The sequence below is a fragment of the Puma concolor genome, chromosome B4, assembly GCF_028749965.1.
Source record: "Puma concolor isolate L17-30 chromosome B4, mPumCon1.1.hap2, whole genome shotgun sequence".
Taxonomy (NCBI): domain Eukaryota; kingdom Metazoa; phylum Chordata; class Mammalia; order Carnivora; family Felidae; genus Puma; species Puma concolor.
The window spans coordinates 120,061,647-120,077,288 of record NC_141673.1 but is presented as its reverse complement, the minus strand read 5'-3'; the positions used below and the strand labels follow the sequence as shown (position 1 = coordinate 120,077,288).

Sequence of the window (15,642 nt, the reverse complement as noted above, 5' to 3'; positions counted from 1 at the left end):
GCGCGGGGGCCCTCCCTGCCTGACGCAGGCGCAGAGACCGCAGCGCGGGGCTGGAGGCGGATCAGGCCTAGCGAGGGCCTCGGGCCTGGGCCGTGGGCGAGCCGGGGAGAGGCCCCGAGGTGTGGGAGTCCGTCCCGAGGCGGCAGTGGCGGCTCCTGGACGCTCCTTCCCATTTTCTTTCCTTTCCCCCCAGTCTTCTCAGTGTGATTTTCTTGGTGAGTGATTTGAGGAGAAAGAAAGGGAAACTGTAGAAGCCGGTCCGTTCCCATCGCATGCCTTTCCCCTTTTCGTTTCTTCCCCTTTCCGCTACTCCGTTGTGATCTCAACTGTGTCTGCGCGCATTTTCCCCGCTGCTTCTGCCTGGGCTGCCCGGAGCTCGCTCGGCTGCCCTGCTCGCCACCTGCGGGAGTGCGCGCCCACGTCCCGCCTTACGCCCATCCACCTGTCGCGCTGCGGTCCTCTGCGTCCTCCCTCTTTCTCCTGCGCCTCGCTGCTTCTCTGCTCCGCCCGTTTACCTCTTAGTCGGGTCCCTCCTCTTAGGTATTACTCCACCGACGTGTGGACTGGCTGTTTTTAAAAAGAGCAGCCTAAACCAGAAGGAGAAGCTTTTTTAAAGGGGCCCTTGAATTTTTGCTTATTTTGTTTGTTTGATTGGTTGCTGTCCCTTTTTTGATATTGTCTTCTCAGAAAAGGTTTTATTCCGTTTTGAGCCGCCTGGTCTTCCATAAGCCTATTCACGTAAGATTGCTGAAAGAAATTCATATAGAAGCCTTTGCCACCCCGAGTCTCTAAAAGGCATTTTGGCAAGGTTTGGGAAATAAGTTATTTGGTTTGAACCAAACTTACAGAGGCCACTGCCCACAGGGAATAAAGACGGTCAGAGATAAAAGACAACACCAGTATGGGTCGGCTCACTGCCAGGGTGCTCGGTGGAGAGAGAAAAACAGCACGATTGCTTCATTAACCTTTTAATTCGTACTTAAAAGGCTATGCAGAATATGTAGGTGCTGATCATTTGGGACTTTTAGTGAATTTCATTAGCTAAGAATACATTTAGTTTTTTCTTATCCAGTTAATCAGATTTTTATCTTTATCCCGTGTGTTTAACATTTTATTTCAGATGGGTGACACGTTGGAAATGATGCTCCTGTTCACATCAGATTTTCTACTTTTTAAAACTTTTTTTTCTGTGTCTATATACCACTTTGTCCTTTTCCTTTCATGTTTTTTTTGGGGGGGGGGCGTTCTTTTTGCTTAGCATGTATAAAGAGACTCCTAATGATAACACCATTAGCCAATGGATGGTCATTGGCCTAAAGCTTATAAATATTCTAATGAAGAAACACTTTGGGATGTTTTTTGTTATTCAGTTCCTAAAAGAGCCAGTAAGTGTAAAGCCTGTTACCTCCAGTTAGTACCAACCGACCTTAGCTACAGTCCTGACTCTTTGGTGTTACCAAATACAGTAATTTCACTGATGACAATGTATTTATTGTGGTTTTAAAAATACCAAACAATTTATGATCTCACTATAGTATATTTAGTTTACAGTCTTGATGAAATTGTTAAATCATTTAGAAAGGAACTTTTTTCCCTTAGATCCTTGGTCTATAATTCTGCTTGCCTTTTGAAAACATATTTACAAAGAATATATTTCTATTTTTTTATAATTCCCTCAAAAAAAAAAACATAAAAAAGCAATACTGTTAAAGAAAATATCTGTGTCCAATATGCCCGCCAGGAATTAGTATTGATATATTGTCAGAGGTCATGAATCTTTAACATAAAGGGCTATGTAATATTTTAGGCCTTTGCATGCTGAATGGTTTTGGTCAAAACTGCTCAACTCCACTGTTGTAGCTCAAAAACAGCCAAACAATAATAAACAGGTGAACAAATAAATAAGCAAAGTTGTGTTCCCATAAAACTTAATTTACAAAAAGGGTGATTATCCAGGTTTTGCACAGATTTGGCCTGTGGGTTGTGGTTTGCACAGACCCCTGCTATAAATGCTTGTACATACAAATTTGAGTTTTTTTGCTAAAGATTAATCTAATTTACTTAGATGAATAAAATGGGCATAGGTGGGAATATAAATAAGACAAGGAGGAGGAAAATAAACCCTGTGTAAGAGATACTCTTTGTAATATTTCTAAGTTACAGAGTTTAAAAGGATACTTAGGAAGTCTTGAATTAAATACGACCATTAAGAGGATATCCAACGGGGCGCCTGGGTGGCGCAGTCGGTTGAGCGTCCGACTTCAGCCAGGTCACGATCTCGCGGTCCGTGAGTTCGAGCCCCGCGTCGGGCTCTGGGCTGATGGCTCAGAGCCTGGAGCCTGTTTCCGATTCTGTGTCTCCCTCTCTCTCTGCCCCTCCCCCGTTCATACTCTGTCTCTCTCTGTCCCAAAAATAAATAAACATTGAAAAAAAAAAAAAAAAAGGATATCCAACAGCAAAAGAGTAGCCACAGGAAAGGCTTAATCAGCTTTGATACTAAATAGGGGCAAGGATGAGGGTTGAACTTGTAAATTCTACTTTTGATTAGAGCCCTGTGATTACAACATGGCACCGGAGTATATGTTCCTTCCACCCTTTCCACCTTGCTATTTCTAGGTAAGTTAGGAGCTGACTGACACAAAGGCTTGTTATGAGAAGATTTTTGCTCAGTGTTCCAGAGCGGAATTTTACCCCCGTGATTAGTTTATGTCTCAGTATATTTGCATTTTTTAAATTATGTATTGGGAAACGATTTATTGCTGTAAAAATGCAGTCATTTTTAAGAATTTTAAAAAATCAGGATGTCTTACTTCTTAAGACAATGGACTGGATTAGTCATTCTTCTGAAAAATTTAGATTGCATTAATATAGGGTGACAAGCATACTCAAGACATGAATATTTTCAGAAGTTTATTGAACTATAGCCAGTTCTCATCATAAAATAATTTTTAAAGTGCTGTGTCTTATGTTTTATTTTGGAATACTATGTTTTAAATGAGTGAGAAATGCTAAATCATCCTGACTAAATAGGATTTTGATGATTTCCCAGAGGAATTGGAAACTAGGTAATTTTATAATGGAATTGAAAAATTCTTCTCAACCATTCTGGAAGTAAAAATTGATAATGGGTATGATTTTAATTGATGAGCAGTCATCTAGTGTGACCTTAGGAAAACTTCACTGTACATAGGTTGCTGAAAATTAATATGGTTTTTGGTTTAAAAAATGTAAGCTTATTAGCATTTATGGGAAATAATTTGAAAGTGATTTAAAAAGTGATTTCTTTACTTTTTTTCCCTTGAATTCTTTATTCAGTTTTGATCAGCTTGCCACAGTAAAATTGTTAAATTTTGTGTCTTGAGATCAAAGAGTACGTGAATCATTATGTCCATGTGGACATTGTGTTTTTGTATTTTAAAGTTCTTGCTGTGACACTGACACATTACTGCCTTTTCATTTGTCTGTTTGAATGGCAGGTGTCTATTATGTCTAGAAAGTAGCCAATGGAATTAGTGGATCAAAAAGCCCCACTCTAAGTGATTAGTAGGAAAACCTACTTAAAAAGTATTACTGTATAATGTGCTGGTCTTCCATCCTCTGAGGAGTTAGTAGGACTAAAATATTTTCATGAGGAACGTGGCTCTGCAAAAAATACTTCAGGATATTGGGATAGTAAAACCTGAGTACTTTATAGCCAAGTGATTTGGTTTAAATACCGCTTTTGTTTTCTGACTCTTGTAGTTGACTTCCATTTAATTGGAAATTGTTTTGTGGCTAAAGGAAAATTGCCTTTTCAGTGTCACAACATGGCTTTGAGTCATAAAGGAGGATGATATGCAGTTGATCCTCACTTTTCACAGGTTCGACGTTTGTGAATTCTGCTCGCTAGAATTTATTTATAACCCCAAGGTAATTCCCTGCAGAACCTGTGCATTTGTTCGTGGACACACGCACTGTGGCGAAAGATAGGAGTCTCCTGATGCGCGTGCTCCAAGCTGAGGTCAAGCAAGGTGATGCTGTCTGCCTTCTGGTTTCAGCTCAAATACGGCCAACAAGTGTCCTTCTCCCATTCTATTTAGTGCCACATTTTTCACATTTCTGTGCCTCTAGTTAGTGATTTTGATGTTTACAATGGCCGCCAGAGGGCTGAAGTGTGCTTAGTGTTCCTAAGGCAATAAGGCTATGATGCACCTACAGATAAAATGTGCGTTAGATAGGCTTCATTCAGGCATAAGTTAGAGTACTATTGGCTGTTCAATGGTATTGAATTAAGCATATATATGTACAAATTTCACATTAAAAATATAAAAAATAGGGGCGCCTGGGTGGCGCAGTCGGTTAAGCGTCCGACTTCAGCCAGGTCACGATCTCGCGGTTCGTGAGTTCGAGCCCCGCGTCGGGCTCTGGGCTGATGGCTCGGAGCCTGGAGCCTGTTTCCGATTCTGTGTCTCCCTCTCTCTCTGCCCCTCCCCCGTTCATGCTCTGTCTCTCTCTGTCCCAAAAATAAATAAAAAACGTTGAAAAAAAAATTAAAAAAAAAAAAGAAAAGAAAAATATAAAAAATATATAAAATGTCAAAAAATATATAAAATGTCTAAACAGAGACATAAAACAAGGTTATATATTGATCAGTTGGCAAAAAGGTGACTAGAGGCTCACAGGAACCTAACCCTGTATTTCCCCTAGGAGCAATGAGAATATTCAATATTCACTAATTTAGTACTCACGGTGACTTTATAGAATATAACTACCATGAATAACAAGAATTGACTATATTACTCTTAAGTAAACCTAATTTCCAGATGGAAGTTACATAGTGTGGGTATTATTCATCTTGTCTTTTGGTTTGCTTACAATGGATGTTGAAGCCCTAAAATTAATTTGAGGCTAAAATGTTTTGAAACAAAATTCAGTATGTTACTTAAAATAGAATTCATCTTCTTTATTTTTCTTTAACAGTAATACTATTTGTTTACATATTATAGCCCTTAACAACTCCCTTCTGCTATTTCTCAGGAAGCTTTTTATTGGTAAATAATACTGATACAGAATTAAATTGAACTGTCATAATTTTCTGTTTTTAATTCGTATAAAGTAAAGGGAAACTCAGGTTACAAAAGATAAGGTGAATGATGCATAATGTTTGTGTTACAGTCTTCTACTTTTAATAGTTGATGGTGAGCATTGTAGTAACCAACACAAAGTGGAGAAGATCAGTTAAAAGATTTGATGTTCATAAAAACAAACCAGCTACTCAGGTAATATTAGAATGATTGCTAATACGGACATCAGAAAATTACACATTGGGAAGTAAAAAAAAGAACACACACTGTGATGTTATAAGCCAAAGCCTCCTGAATAGGAGGTTAATCAGATTATTTTATAAAGTGCCTTCAAAATACCTAGTGTTCTCTCCTCCAGGAAAAATAACTAGTGTTAAAGTACTTTACTAGAATACAGTTCAATAAAAGAGATTGCTGAAATGGCTCAAGTGTACCGTTCTCTGGTCCTTGGTTTACTACAGGAAGAGAATTAGACTGCATAGCAAAACAGTTCTTGATTCATGGATAAGTACCATTATTTTCTCTGAAGGTTTATAAACTAACCAGACCGTAAAAAAATATACTTAGCCTTGAGTCTAGGTATTCTGATTCAAATGAAATGATTTTGGTCCACTGTTTCTGCATGGCAGTAATTAATATTACCATATATGAGAATATTCTTACGTGCCAGCCACTGTGATATGTGCTTTGAATTTATTATAAGCTCAGTTAAGTAGCCAGGAGGTACCTGTATGTGGCCGACACTGTATTTGCACTTTTTACTGTAGGTTATCATTACGTACAAATCATGTAGTGATTCAGATGGATAAAACAACCGACAAGAGAAATTCAAACACTCATTTTATAGCTTTAGGCCACAGATTTAAATTTTTCTGTCATCACTAAACATCCAGTTAAGAAATGAAAATTTTAGGTGTCATTGTGAAAGATTGTACATTTGTTATTATTTGGTAATATTACTCTTTCATATTGCTTGGTGGAAAAAAATCCTTCAGTTTAATAAAATTTCTTTTGTAAGACACAGATATTGAAAAAAGTATCTTAATCTTTTAATAATAGATTTGGGGAAACAGGAAAGGGGTCAATTGATTATTTGCCTATACTTTAAAAATTTTAGGTAGATATTTTAATAATAGACCAGTCTATGTGTGGAATTTTATAATATTATATGCAGTGATGATTAACTTGAAAATTTTTCTATTATAGACTCCGTTTTTTTGCTAAGATTGACTTTGCCTCAGCATCAACAAACTCTTCATCTAAGATTGGTTCCTGTGTGTCATATATTTACAAGTCAGTGGAAATTACAAGTCAGCACATACAAGCTGAAAAGCCAAATAAGGAAATGTAATCCTTCTCTTGACAGTTCTAATTTAACTTGTAAGTTAAATTCGGTGTTAGTTTAAAGTGGTTTAAATGTTTAATTACAGAACACAGTATTACAGATAATCAGAGTAGTAAATGATTGAAAGTTTTCAGAACATATTTAAACATACCACCTAATATTTAATATGGCTTAGTTGTGGAACGTGTGAAAAGCCCCACTACATGTATGTAGAACTCCTGTAGTGAATTTACATGAACATTGCAGCAGTTCCTAAATTGCATTTTGCACACGACTAAGAATTTGACTTGTATGGCTTACATTCATGTTTTAATGGTGAGTATATTTCCAAAGACAGGGATCTGACTAGCGTGGGGAATTGCAGAGCTGCTCTGCATGCCAGAATAATTATTTTCTCTCATCACTGGAAGCATTCCTGAGGCTTTTTTTTTTTTTTTTTTTTTTTTTTTTTTTTTTGCTATCACTGTAGAGTCTGGAATTTGAGTTAAGTCTCTCCACTGATCATGTTTAGAGGACAGAAACAAAAGTGACAGTTTCATGCAGATAAGGTTATAGATACATAGCCTTTGACTTTGCTGTTAATTATCAATTTTTTCTTAACTGTTTGCATAATATTATACCTTTCATTTTAGCTTTTTAAAAGTCTTCAATATGAAAAGTATGTAAGAATGATCTTTTACAATATGCCTATAAAAGACACATAAGACAAAAAAATGTCATACCTTTGCCCTATCATTTGGGAAGTTATTTAAGTATTTTGTAAGCAAATATTTTAGCCTGCTTTCCTGTTGTGAGTTTTATAAGAAACTTATAAGTCTGTCTGCATGTTCATACGACTAAAGAGAAATATGAAGAATATTCAGCTTTTGCAAATTGCAAGTAAATAGCATTCCAAATAATCCTTGTTTATATGGGTTATAAACCAAGAAACAATTTTCATTACAGGAAAAGAACTACTACTCTGATTTTGTGTGTGTGTGTGTGTGTGTGTGTGTGTGTGTTTGTGTGTGTGTTTTAAAGCCTCTATGATAAGGCATTTTCTGAATAAAGTGTTGCTTATAGTTACAAATTTCTAAAGTTTTGATGATTCAGTCTTGAGATCGAAAAGATTATTAAGAGGATATCTGTAATATTTGAGAATTTGGGTTTAAGTGCTTTTTAAATGTCCCATACATTTGAAAGATTTCTAAACAGTTTATGTACAGTGGACATGGTTATTTTCAGTCCTGTTGGGACTTTAAGTCCGTTGAAATTAGTAACCAAATGTCTTTTTTGTTTTTATGTTTTGAAAAGGGCTAAAGCCAGTTTTTAGGTTGACTTGGGCAGAAAAGTGAAAAGAGAATGCTCCACTTTAACCGGTGTCCGCATCTGAAACAAATAGCCCAGAAATGTTTTCCTAGTGTACATGTTAGAACGGATAAACATGTGCAGCTGTTTCTTTCAAGAACCTTTGCACTTGCAGAATTCAGGAAGTCATGGCACTCAACCCACTCTCTTGTCGGAGACAAAAATATTATCCTGATGGGACCTCCTGGTGCTGGGAAAACAACAGTAGGCAGAATAATAGGTCAAAAACTAGGTTGTTGTGTCATAGATGTGGATGATGATATCCTTGAAAAAACGTGGAATATGAGTGTGTCTGAAAAATTACAGGATGTTGGTAATGAGCAATTTTTAGAAGAGGAAGGAAAAGCTGTGTTAAACTTCTCTGCATCTGGAAGTGTGATTTCCCTTACTGGGTCCAATCCAATGCATGATGCTAGCATGTGGCATCTGAAGAAAAATGGCATAATTGTATACCTGGACGTACCTCTAATAGATCTAGTCAGTCGTTTAAAATTCATGAAAGTAGATAGGATTGTAGGTCAGAATGCTGGCACATCTATGAAAGACTTACTTAAATTTAGAAGACAGTATTATAAGAAATGGTACGATACCCGTGTTTTTTGTGAAAGTGGGGCTTCCCCAGAGGAGGTAGCTGACAAAGTGCTTAATGCAGTTAAAAGATACCAAGATGTGGACTCAGAAACGTTCATTTCAACAAGACACAATTGGCCTAAAGACTGCGAGCAGAAGGTCTCAACAAAATTCTTTAGTGAAGCAGTGATTGAGGGGTTAGCTTCTGATGGTGGACTCTTCATTCCTGAGAAGGAGTTTCCAAAATTAAACCGTAGGGAGTGGAAAAGCCTAGTAGGAGCAACCTACATAGAAAGAGCACAAATACTATTGGAAAAATGTATACATCCTGCTGACATACCTGCTGCCAGATTGGGAGAAATGATTGAAACTGCTTATGGGGAAAACTTTGCCTGCTCAAAAATCGCCCCTGTCAGGCACCTTTCAGGCAACCAGTTCATCCTGGAGCTGTTCCATGGACCAACAGGATCATTTAAAGATTTGTCTTTACAGCTTCTGCCTCATCTGTTTGCACACTGTATTCCACCAAGCTGCAATTATATGATACTTGTAGCTACGTCAGGAGACACGGGCAGCGCAGTCTTAAATGGTTTTAGTCGTATTAATAAGAATCACAAGCAAAGAATAGCCGTGGCCACATTTTTCCCTGAAAATGGAGTAAGTGATTTTCAAAAAGCACAAATAATTGGCAGCCAGAAAGAAAATGGGTGGGCAGTGGGTGTCAAGTCAGATTTTGATTTTTGCCAGACAGCTATAAAAAGAATTTTTAAAGATTCTGACTTTACTGGCTTTCTTATTATGGAACATGGAACTATCTTAAGTTCAGCTAATTCCATCAACTGGGGCCGACTGCTTCCCCAAGTAGTTTATCATGCTTCTGCATATCTTGATCTTGTTAGCCAAGGATTTATTTCTTTTGGAAGCCCAGTGGATGTCTGTATTCCCACAGGAAACTTTGGTAACATTTTAGCAGCAGTGTATGCCAAAATGATGGGAATCCCTATTCGAAAATTTATTTGTGCCTCTAATCAGAACCATGTTCTGACTGATTTTATAAAAACAGGACATTATGATCTGAGGGAAAGAAAAATAACTCCTACCTTTTCACCATCAATAGATATTCTTAAAGCTTCAAACCTGGAACGACATTTACACATGATGGCTAATAAAGATGGAGGGTTAATGACAAAATTATTTAATCAACTAGAAGAGCAGCAGCACTTCCAGATAGACAAGATGCTAGTCGAGAAACTTCAGCAGGATTTTGTAGCCGACTGGTGCTCTGAGAGAGAGTGCCTTGCAGCTATTCATTCTACCTACAGTACTTCAGGGTATATTCTGGATCCACACACTGCGGTTGCAAAAGTGGTTGCGGACAGAATGCAAGACAAAACTTGCCCAGTGATTGTCTCATCAACAGCTCATTACTCAAAGTTTGCACCTGCTATCATGCAGGCTTTAAAGATTAAAGAAATCAACCATACTTCATCAAGTCAGCTTTATTTACTGAGTTCATACAACGCATTACCTCCACCTCATGAAGCTTTATTAGAAAGAATGAAGCAGCAAGAGAAGATGGAGTACCAGGTCTGTGCAGCTGATGTGGACGTCCTAAAGAATCATGTGGAAAAACTAATACAAAATCAATTCATATAAAAATGTTTTGAGTAAAATATTTTTTTCTGGTGATAAGCATGCGATAATAAATCACAAACATTGATTTGGAGTACGATAGTATTTTCATTTTTTTTGTAAATACATCTATACGTAGGCCTGTTACCTTTTGGAATTTCAATAACCTAATCTCAGTGACTGAACATTGTACCTGCACATGCTGCTTGGAACCTTATCATCTAGAAGTGACAAAAGGGTAGCATAGTGCATGGACCTTTGTGCCGTTGTGCAGTGCTTTGCACTCGTTAGGGATATGTCAATTTCCACTCCCTCATCCCACTTTTAAGTGGACCAAAATGTCTGCTATTCACCCTGGCAATTAAAATATTTAAACAGTCGCTTTGTAATACATCTGTAACCATTACTAGGTTTGTATTGACTAGAAAGAGAATTTATCATTCAAATGGCAAACTTGTATGGAAGAAGTAGTAAGCCCATCTCTTAAGATAGGGCCAGTGTTTTTAACTCTCCTCAAACTCCACATTTTGGACTACAGTTAATGGTATGTATCCTACATGATCCAAATTAGATAAGTGCTTTGTCCTTCACATCCCTTTGGATAGCTATAGTTAGGGTGATGCAGTTTGAAAATCAAGACACATGATTAAAATCTAGGATGTAATTATCAACAGAACTACTTAGTAGTGGATATAGAAGTAAAATTACTTATCTCTTTCATGAGAAAAGTTTTCCCAAAATTCAGAGTATTTGAATCGTCTTAATAGAAGTATGCTTATAGTTATAGGTGGCAGTTTTTCCGTATTATTTGGAATCCATTCCTATATAATTTGCCTATTATTTCTCTTTACAGTGAACATTGTCTCTTTTGGCAACTGAAATCACACACAATCATACACACACATTTAGCTTTCTTTTCTTGGTAGTAACTATAATTTTAACCATGATTTATATTTGTGAATTTCCTGGATATTTTATTTCTGAATTAAAGATTGCCACTAAAAGGATCTATAGTGTAATGGACTACTCTCAGCCACAAGATGGCATTCCTAACATAATTTGTCTTTGCTGATAACGTTCTGCTTCATTTCCTAAGAGACCTACCTCTATGAAGAAGCATCTTAAAAGTTGTAAAAAAAAAAAAAAATTAGCTGAATGAGCAGAAACAATTTGCTTAAAAAATATAAAAATTCAAACCAGTTTTATGTTAACATTAGATCTCTGGCTTGTTTCTACAAAGCTCTAAAACCAAAAATTGAAAATCAGAAGCAGTGACAAAATAATGGAGGACTCAAAGTTCACTTACTCATGTGTTCTTACTTTGTTTACTTATTTTTTTGTATATCTTATTTTTTTTAAGAATATCTGGTTTAAGTAGATGGCATATTTAGAAAATGCAGCTAAATGTTTGCTGTGTGTATAAGAATGCACTATTTCTAAAAGGAGGACAAAAGTTTTGTTTTTTTTTAAGACCTGATTTATGTCCTTGAGAACCGTAGTTAGGGAGGCAAAAAAATCATGTACGACACAAAGGAGTTACTGTAAGATAGTTGATGAGTAAGTAAAATATTAGTGATACAGCTAAGTGTTGTAAGGATTAAAAGAGGCAAGGGTTGCCATGGAATAGTCAGAAAACGTTTCACCCAGGACGTAGAATCTGGGGTGAGTCTTGAAGGATGGGAAGATTTTCTAGGTGAAAAGGAAGGGGAAATACATTCTAGGCAGAGGGAAGGGAAACGAATTAAGGTGAAATGCGCAAGAGAACGCTGGCATTTATTTATCTGTAGTCCGTTTGTTCTCACTGCCCCAGCCTGTTACTCATGCCTTCACTTCTCAAAGCCAGCTCTGTCCTTTCCCTCTCAGCTGATAACCTTGCCTCATTCAAGAGGAGCAAGCTACCATATATGATGGACTTGCGTTTACAGCGACTGTATGAATCTGTGCCTGTTTCTATCCTTCCTTACTGCCCTTTGGCTGGATTAGTCGTGCTCCCCCTCAGTTCAGAGGCGAACCTCTTCAAGTGTGCCTTGCCTAATTAGTCATCCCTGTTGTTTCTCCACCCTCTCCCCTTTGATGGAAATGTTCTGTTCATTCAGATGCTCTCCATATCTTAGAAAGCACAAGAGCAAAGCAAAATCTCTGTAAACATTCATATTTCTTCCTATCTACTCTTTTATTTCTTTATACTCAAGATGAATGCTCTTCAAAAAGAGTTGTCTACATGTACAGTCACCATTTTCTTGCCTCTCATTTTCTCCACTTTGTCAAGTATATGCACAGTTTAAGAATGAATAATAAAACAAATACCCATGTACTCACCACCTTGCTTTGAAAGTAGAACATTACTCACATCTCTGATAGCCACACTGTCTTCTCTTTGATCACGTGCACTTCTCTCCCCCAGAGGTAACTATATCCTAAATTTTCTATTCATCATTCCCTGGTTTGTTTTTATAGCTTTTCACTGTTTAGTTTTTCCTCTTTTTGAATTTTATGTAAATACACTCACACTGCATGTATTTTTACATGACTTTCTCTTGCTCAAAAACTTTAAAATTCATCCATGCAGATGAATGGAGCCACAGTTACTAATTTTTATTACTGTATAATAGTCCATTGTATGAATACCACCGTCTATCCATTACCAGTTAGTGGACATCTAGATTGTTTAAGTTTTATCTGTTCTTATATGCAGTAGGTACACTTTTGTAAAATTTGTGTTGAAGGTTAGTGAATATGAACTTTCAAACGTTTGTGCTTCTTTCTAATAACATGTAAAAATCGATATCATATCTTGGCATTATTAAAATAAAAATGCTTTATGAAATGAAAATTTATTATCAAACTTCTGGCTATGATTATAATTTCTAGCTTTAACTATCTTTGAAATTATTTTATAATGCCATAACTATAGTGAAAATAATATTTATGAGGAAAAATTAATATTACATATTAATAGAAAATCATAAAATATGTTTCCATCAAAATAGAGTTTAGAAGGCAATAAATTATTTTGTTTGAGGTTTTTGTCAGATTGGAATAGCAAATCACTTTTAAAAAGAATCACTTATGCAAATACTGTTTCACTCCTTTAAATAATTTATAAACCTTATGTAATTCACACTACTTAATGTTAGTTTTTTTTTAAAGGCCGTTTTCATGTGAACCTCAAACCCATGAAAACATAAATAGTATAGTTTTTGCCCCTGTCCAGGAACATGAATAAAATCTACATATGAAATATTTATTTGCGTGGACCCTGAGTGTGTGCTCCAACCATTAAAATCAGTAGTTTCATCTCTTCAAACTTTAAAACAAATAGTCTCTTTCAAAATCAAAGTTAGCATAAGCTCCTCTGAGTCAAAACAGCAGAGCCAAGAAAGTTTCCAGTGTCATACAAAAGTGACCTGTCAAAGACAGGAAACCGAATCAGCATGTCTAACAATACTCTGATCCATTGGCATTTTTTTCACCAGAGCTCTACATCAAAAAGTTGAATTTGCTTCCAATAGAAGGCTGCATTAGTCAATCTAGCTATTTTTCTTTTAAAACTCTTTTATTTCTGAGTTCTTAGGACTTTCTTCTTCCAAGTGGTGATAACAATCGTCTTGAGGAGTCACTGCACTGAAGTTACATGTGCAGATGTGTCACTAATTAGGTTATCATAATAGACTTTATTGAGAGTTTAGTGGCCTATAATATGCAGAGTTAAAATGGCAGGTTAAATTTCATTTATTAATAATAGGAGAGCTTATAATTTAACTTACTTAAATCCATAATGAATTGTTTTAAATAAATTTTCATATTTGGTGAATGAGTTCTAAAATTAGTCAATTTAATATCATCTCATAGCAAGTGTAATGGTATCCTTACAAGGCTTTTTGAACAAATGCTTTGTTGTTGTTTTTTCAAAATGGAAACTTTGAGATCCATTCTCCGGAGTTCATGAGAAATGCTAAAATAAGAGAAACCTCCAAGAAGCCATTTGAACAGTTTGAAGTTAATGAAGTTAATACCTTTTGACGAAAAGGCATCTGCTTGGCACTCTATGACACAAATATTAACACATGTTGATTTTTAATTATTTAATTGTATTTCAGGTTAAACTAGGCTTATTTGTACTCATAGTAATATTAAAATTTAATTATGTGCTCAACAATGGGTTTCTTTCAAAGCCATGTAAAAAATACTGTTTTGGGTACACTTGGCAACATGTGCCCCAGGGTGGTAATCCATGTGATAGTACATCTTTTTCTTTAAAATTAGAGGACTTCTGTGTTTCAAAGCGTTTTGTGTACAGCATTCATTGTCTCTTGTTCTTATTGAATAACTAGTATTTTGGAAAACAAATTCTTGGGTAAGATTTAAAGTTTTAATTTTAGCGCTTTGAAGAAAGAACTTGAATATTCTCACCTGTTACCTAAGATATCTTCTCTTTGGCCAAATAAAATGGCGACTCATCTGGTAGGACCTGAAGTTGATATAAGGTTTTATTTTGATTTGCGTTCCAAAAACATAATTCGTCAAGGATACCTGTTTTCCCTTCATGGGTCTCAGAATTGGATTGACATTTCTTTTACCTATTTTTAATGACTGCCAGTCTCTGGTAAAATAATATTGATTATAAACATTGATAAACTGCATAATATTTTAAAATTGGGTCTATAAATTAGGAATTGTGGAAAGAGAGGGCTAAATAAGCTGCCCTTGGGCTCAGAGGTGGAGGTGTGTTGCAGGGTGAGATTAGCTGGCAAGAGGAAGTTTCTCATCTCCATAGGTTAGGGGGGGTGTCAGTACTGATAGATGAACTCTTGGTGGAGAGGGAAATTCATCTTTAAATTTCTACTGTAGTAAACACAATGTAGTGATTAGTAAATGTTTACCAAAAGATACTGTGTCTTACTTAAATTTGGTCTTTTCTGGACAATTGATCTCCTTTTGCCTCAGTTTCTCTATGTGTTACAGATGGATAATACTTATAATTTGCCCCACTCTTTGAAGAACAATGTCACTGAGATTAGTAAATAACTAAGCGCACCCTCTTTGGAGTTAAACTGCTATATAAATAATTTCTATATAAATGTCCTATAGTGACTTGGGAATTAATTCCTCAACTGGGAGTATATGCCCTTGATCAGGAATGCTCTAATGAATTACTGAAAATGGTAGTCTGATATATTCGGAAGGTAGGTGGTTCATTCCCAGGGCAGTAGATTTCAAACTATAATGAACATCAGAATGAACTTGGGTATGAAAGACACTTGTTGGGATGAGCACTTGGTGTTATACACAGGGGATGAATCACTGGAATCTATTCCTGAAATCATTATTGCACTATATGCTAATTTGGGTGTAAATTAAAAATAAATAAGTAAATAAAAAATTAAAAAATATGTAATAAAAAAAAGAATTAACTTGGGTCCTTGTTAAAAATACTGATTCCTTAGGTTCAGGCTTAGGTTCTGGCCCATCAAGTCAGGAGTAAGACCTAGAAACTCGTATTATATGTTTATTATTTATTTATTAAAAAAAATTTTTTTAACGTTTATTTATTTTTGAGAGACAGAGACAGAGCGTGAAAGGGGGAGGGGCAGAGAGAGAGGGAGACACAGAATCCGAGGCAGGCTCCAGGCTCTGAGCTGCCAGCCCAGAGCCCAACGTGGGGCTCGAACCCACAAACTGTGA

General features: G+C 36.3%; 1 protein-coding gene across 5 annotated transcripts; it reads left to right on the top strand.

The window, feature by feature from the left end:
• Positions 1-41: 41 nt before the first annotated feature.
• Positions 42-10,054, top strand: THNSL1 (threonine synthase like 1). Of its 5 annotated transcripts, none has more exons than XM_086714715.1 (4): positions 42-215; positions 3,798-3,860; positions 6,270-6,443; positions 7,702-10,054. In XM_086714715.1, exon 4 carries the CDS (start codon positions 7,750-7,752, stop codon positions 9,979-9,981), a length of 2,232 nt encoding a protein of 743 aa, XP_086570841.1. In that variant the 5' UTR covers positions 42-215; positions 3,798-3,860; positions 6,270-6,443; positions 7,702-7,749; the 3' UTR covers positions 9,982-10,054. The 5 variants fall into 5 exon arrangements, with proteins under 5 accessions (XP_086570841.1, XP_086570840.1, XP_086570839.1 ...); XM_086714714.1 differs by having other exon boundaries at positions 3,798-3,909; XM_086714713.1 differs by having other exon boundaries at positions 3,798-4,010.
• Positions 10,055-15,642: the final 5,588 nt, after the last annotated feature.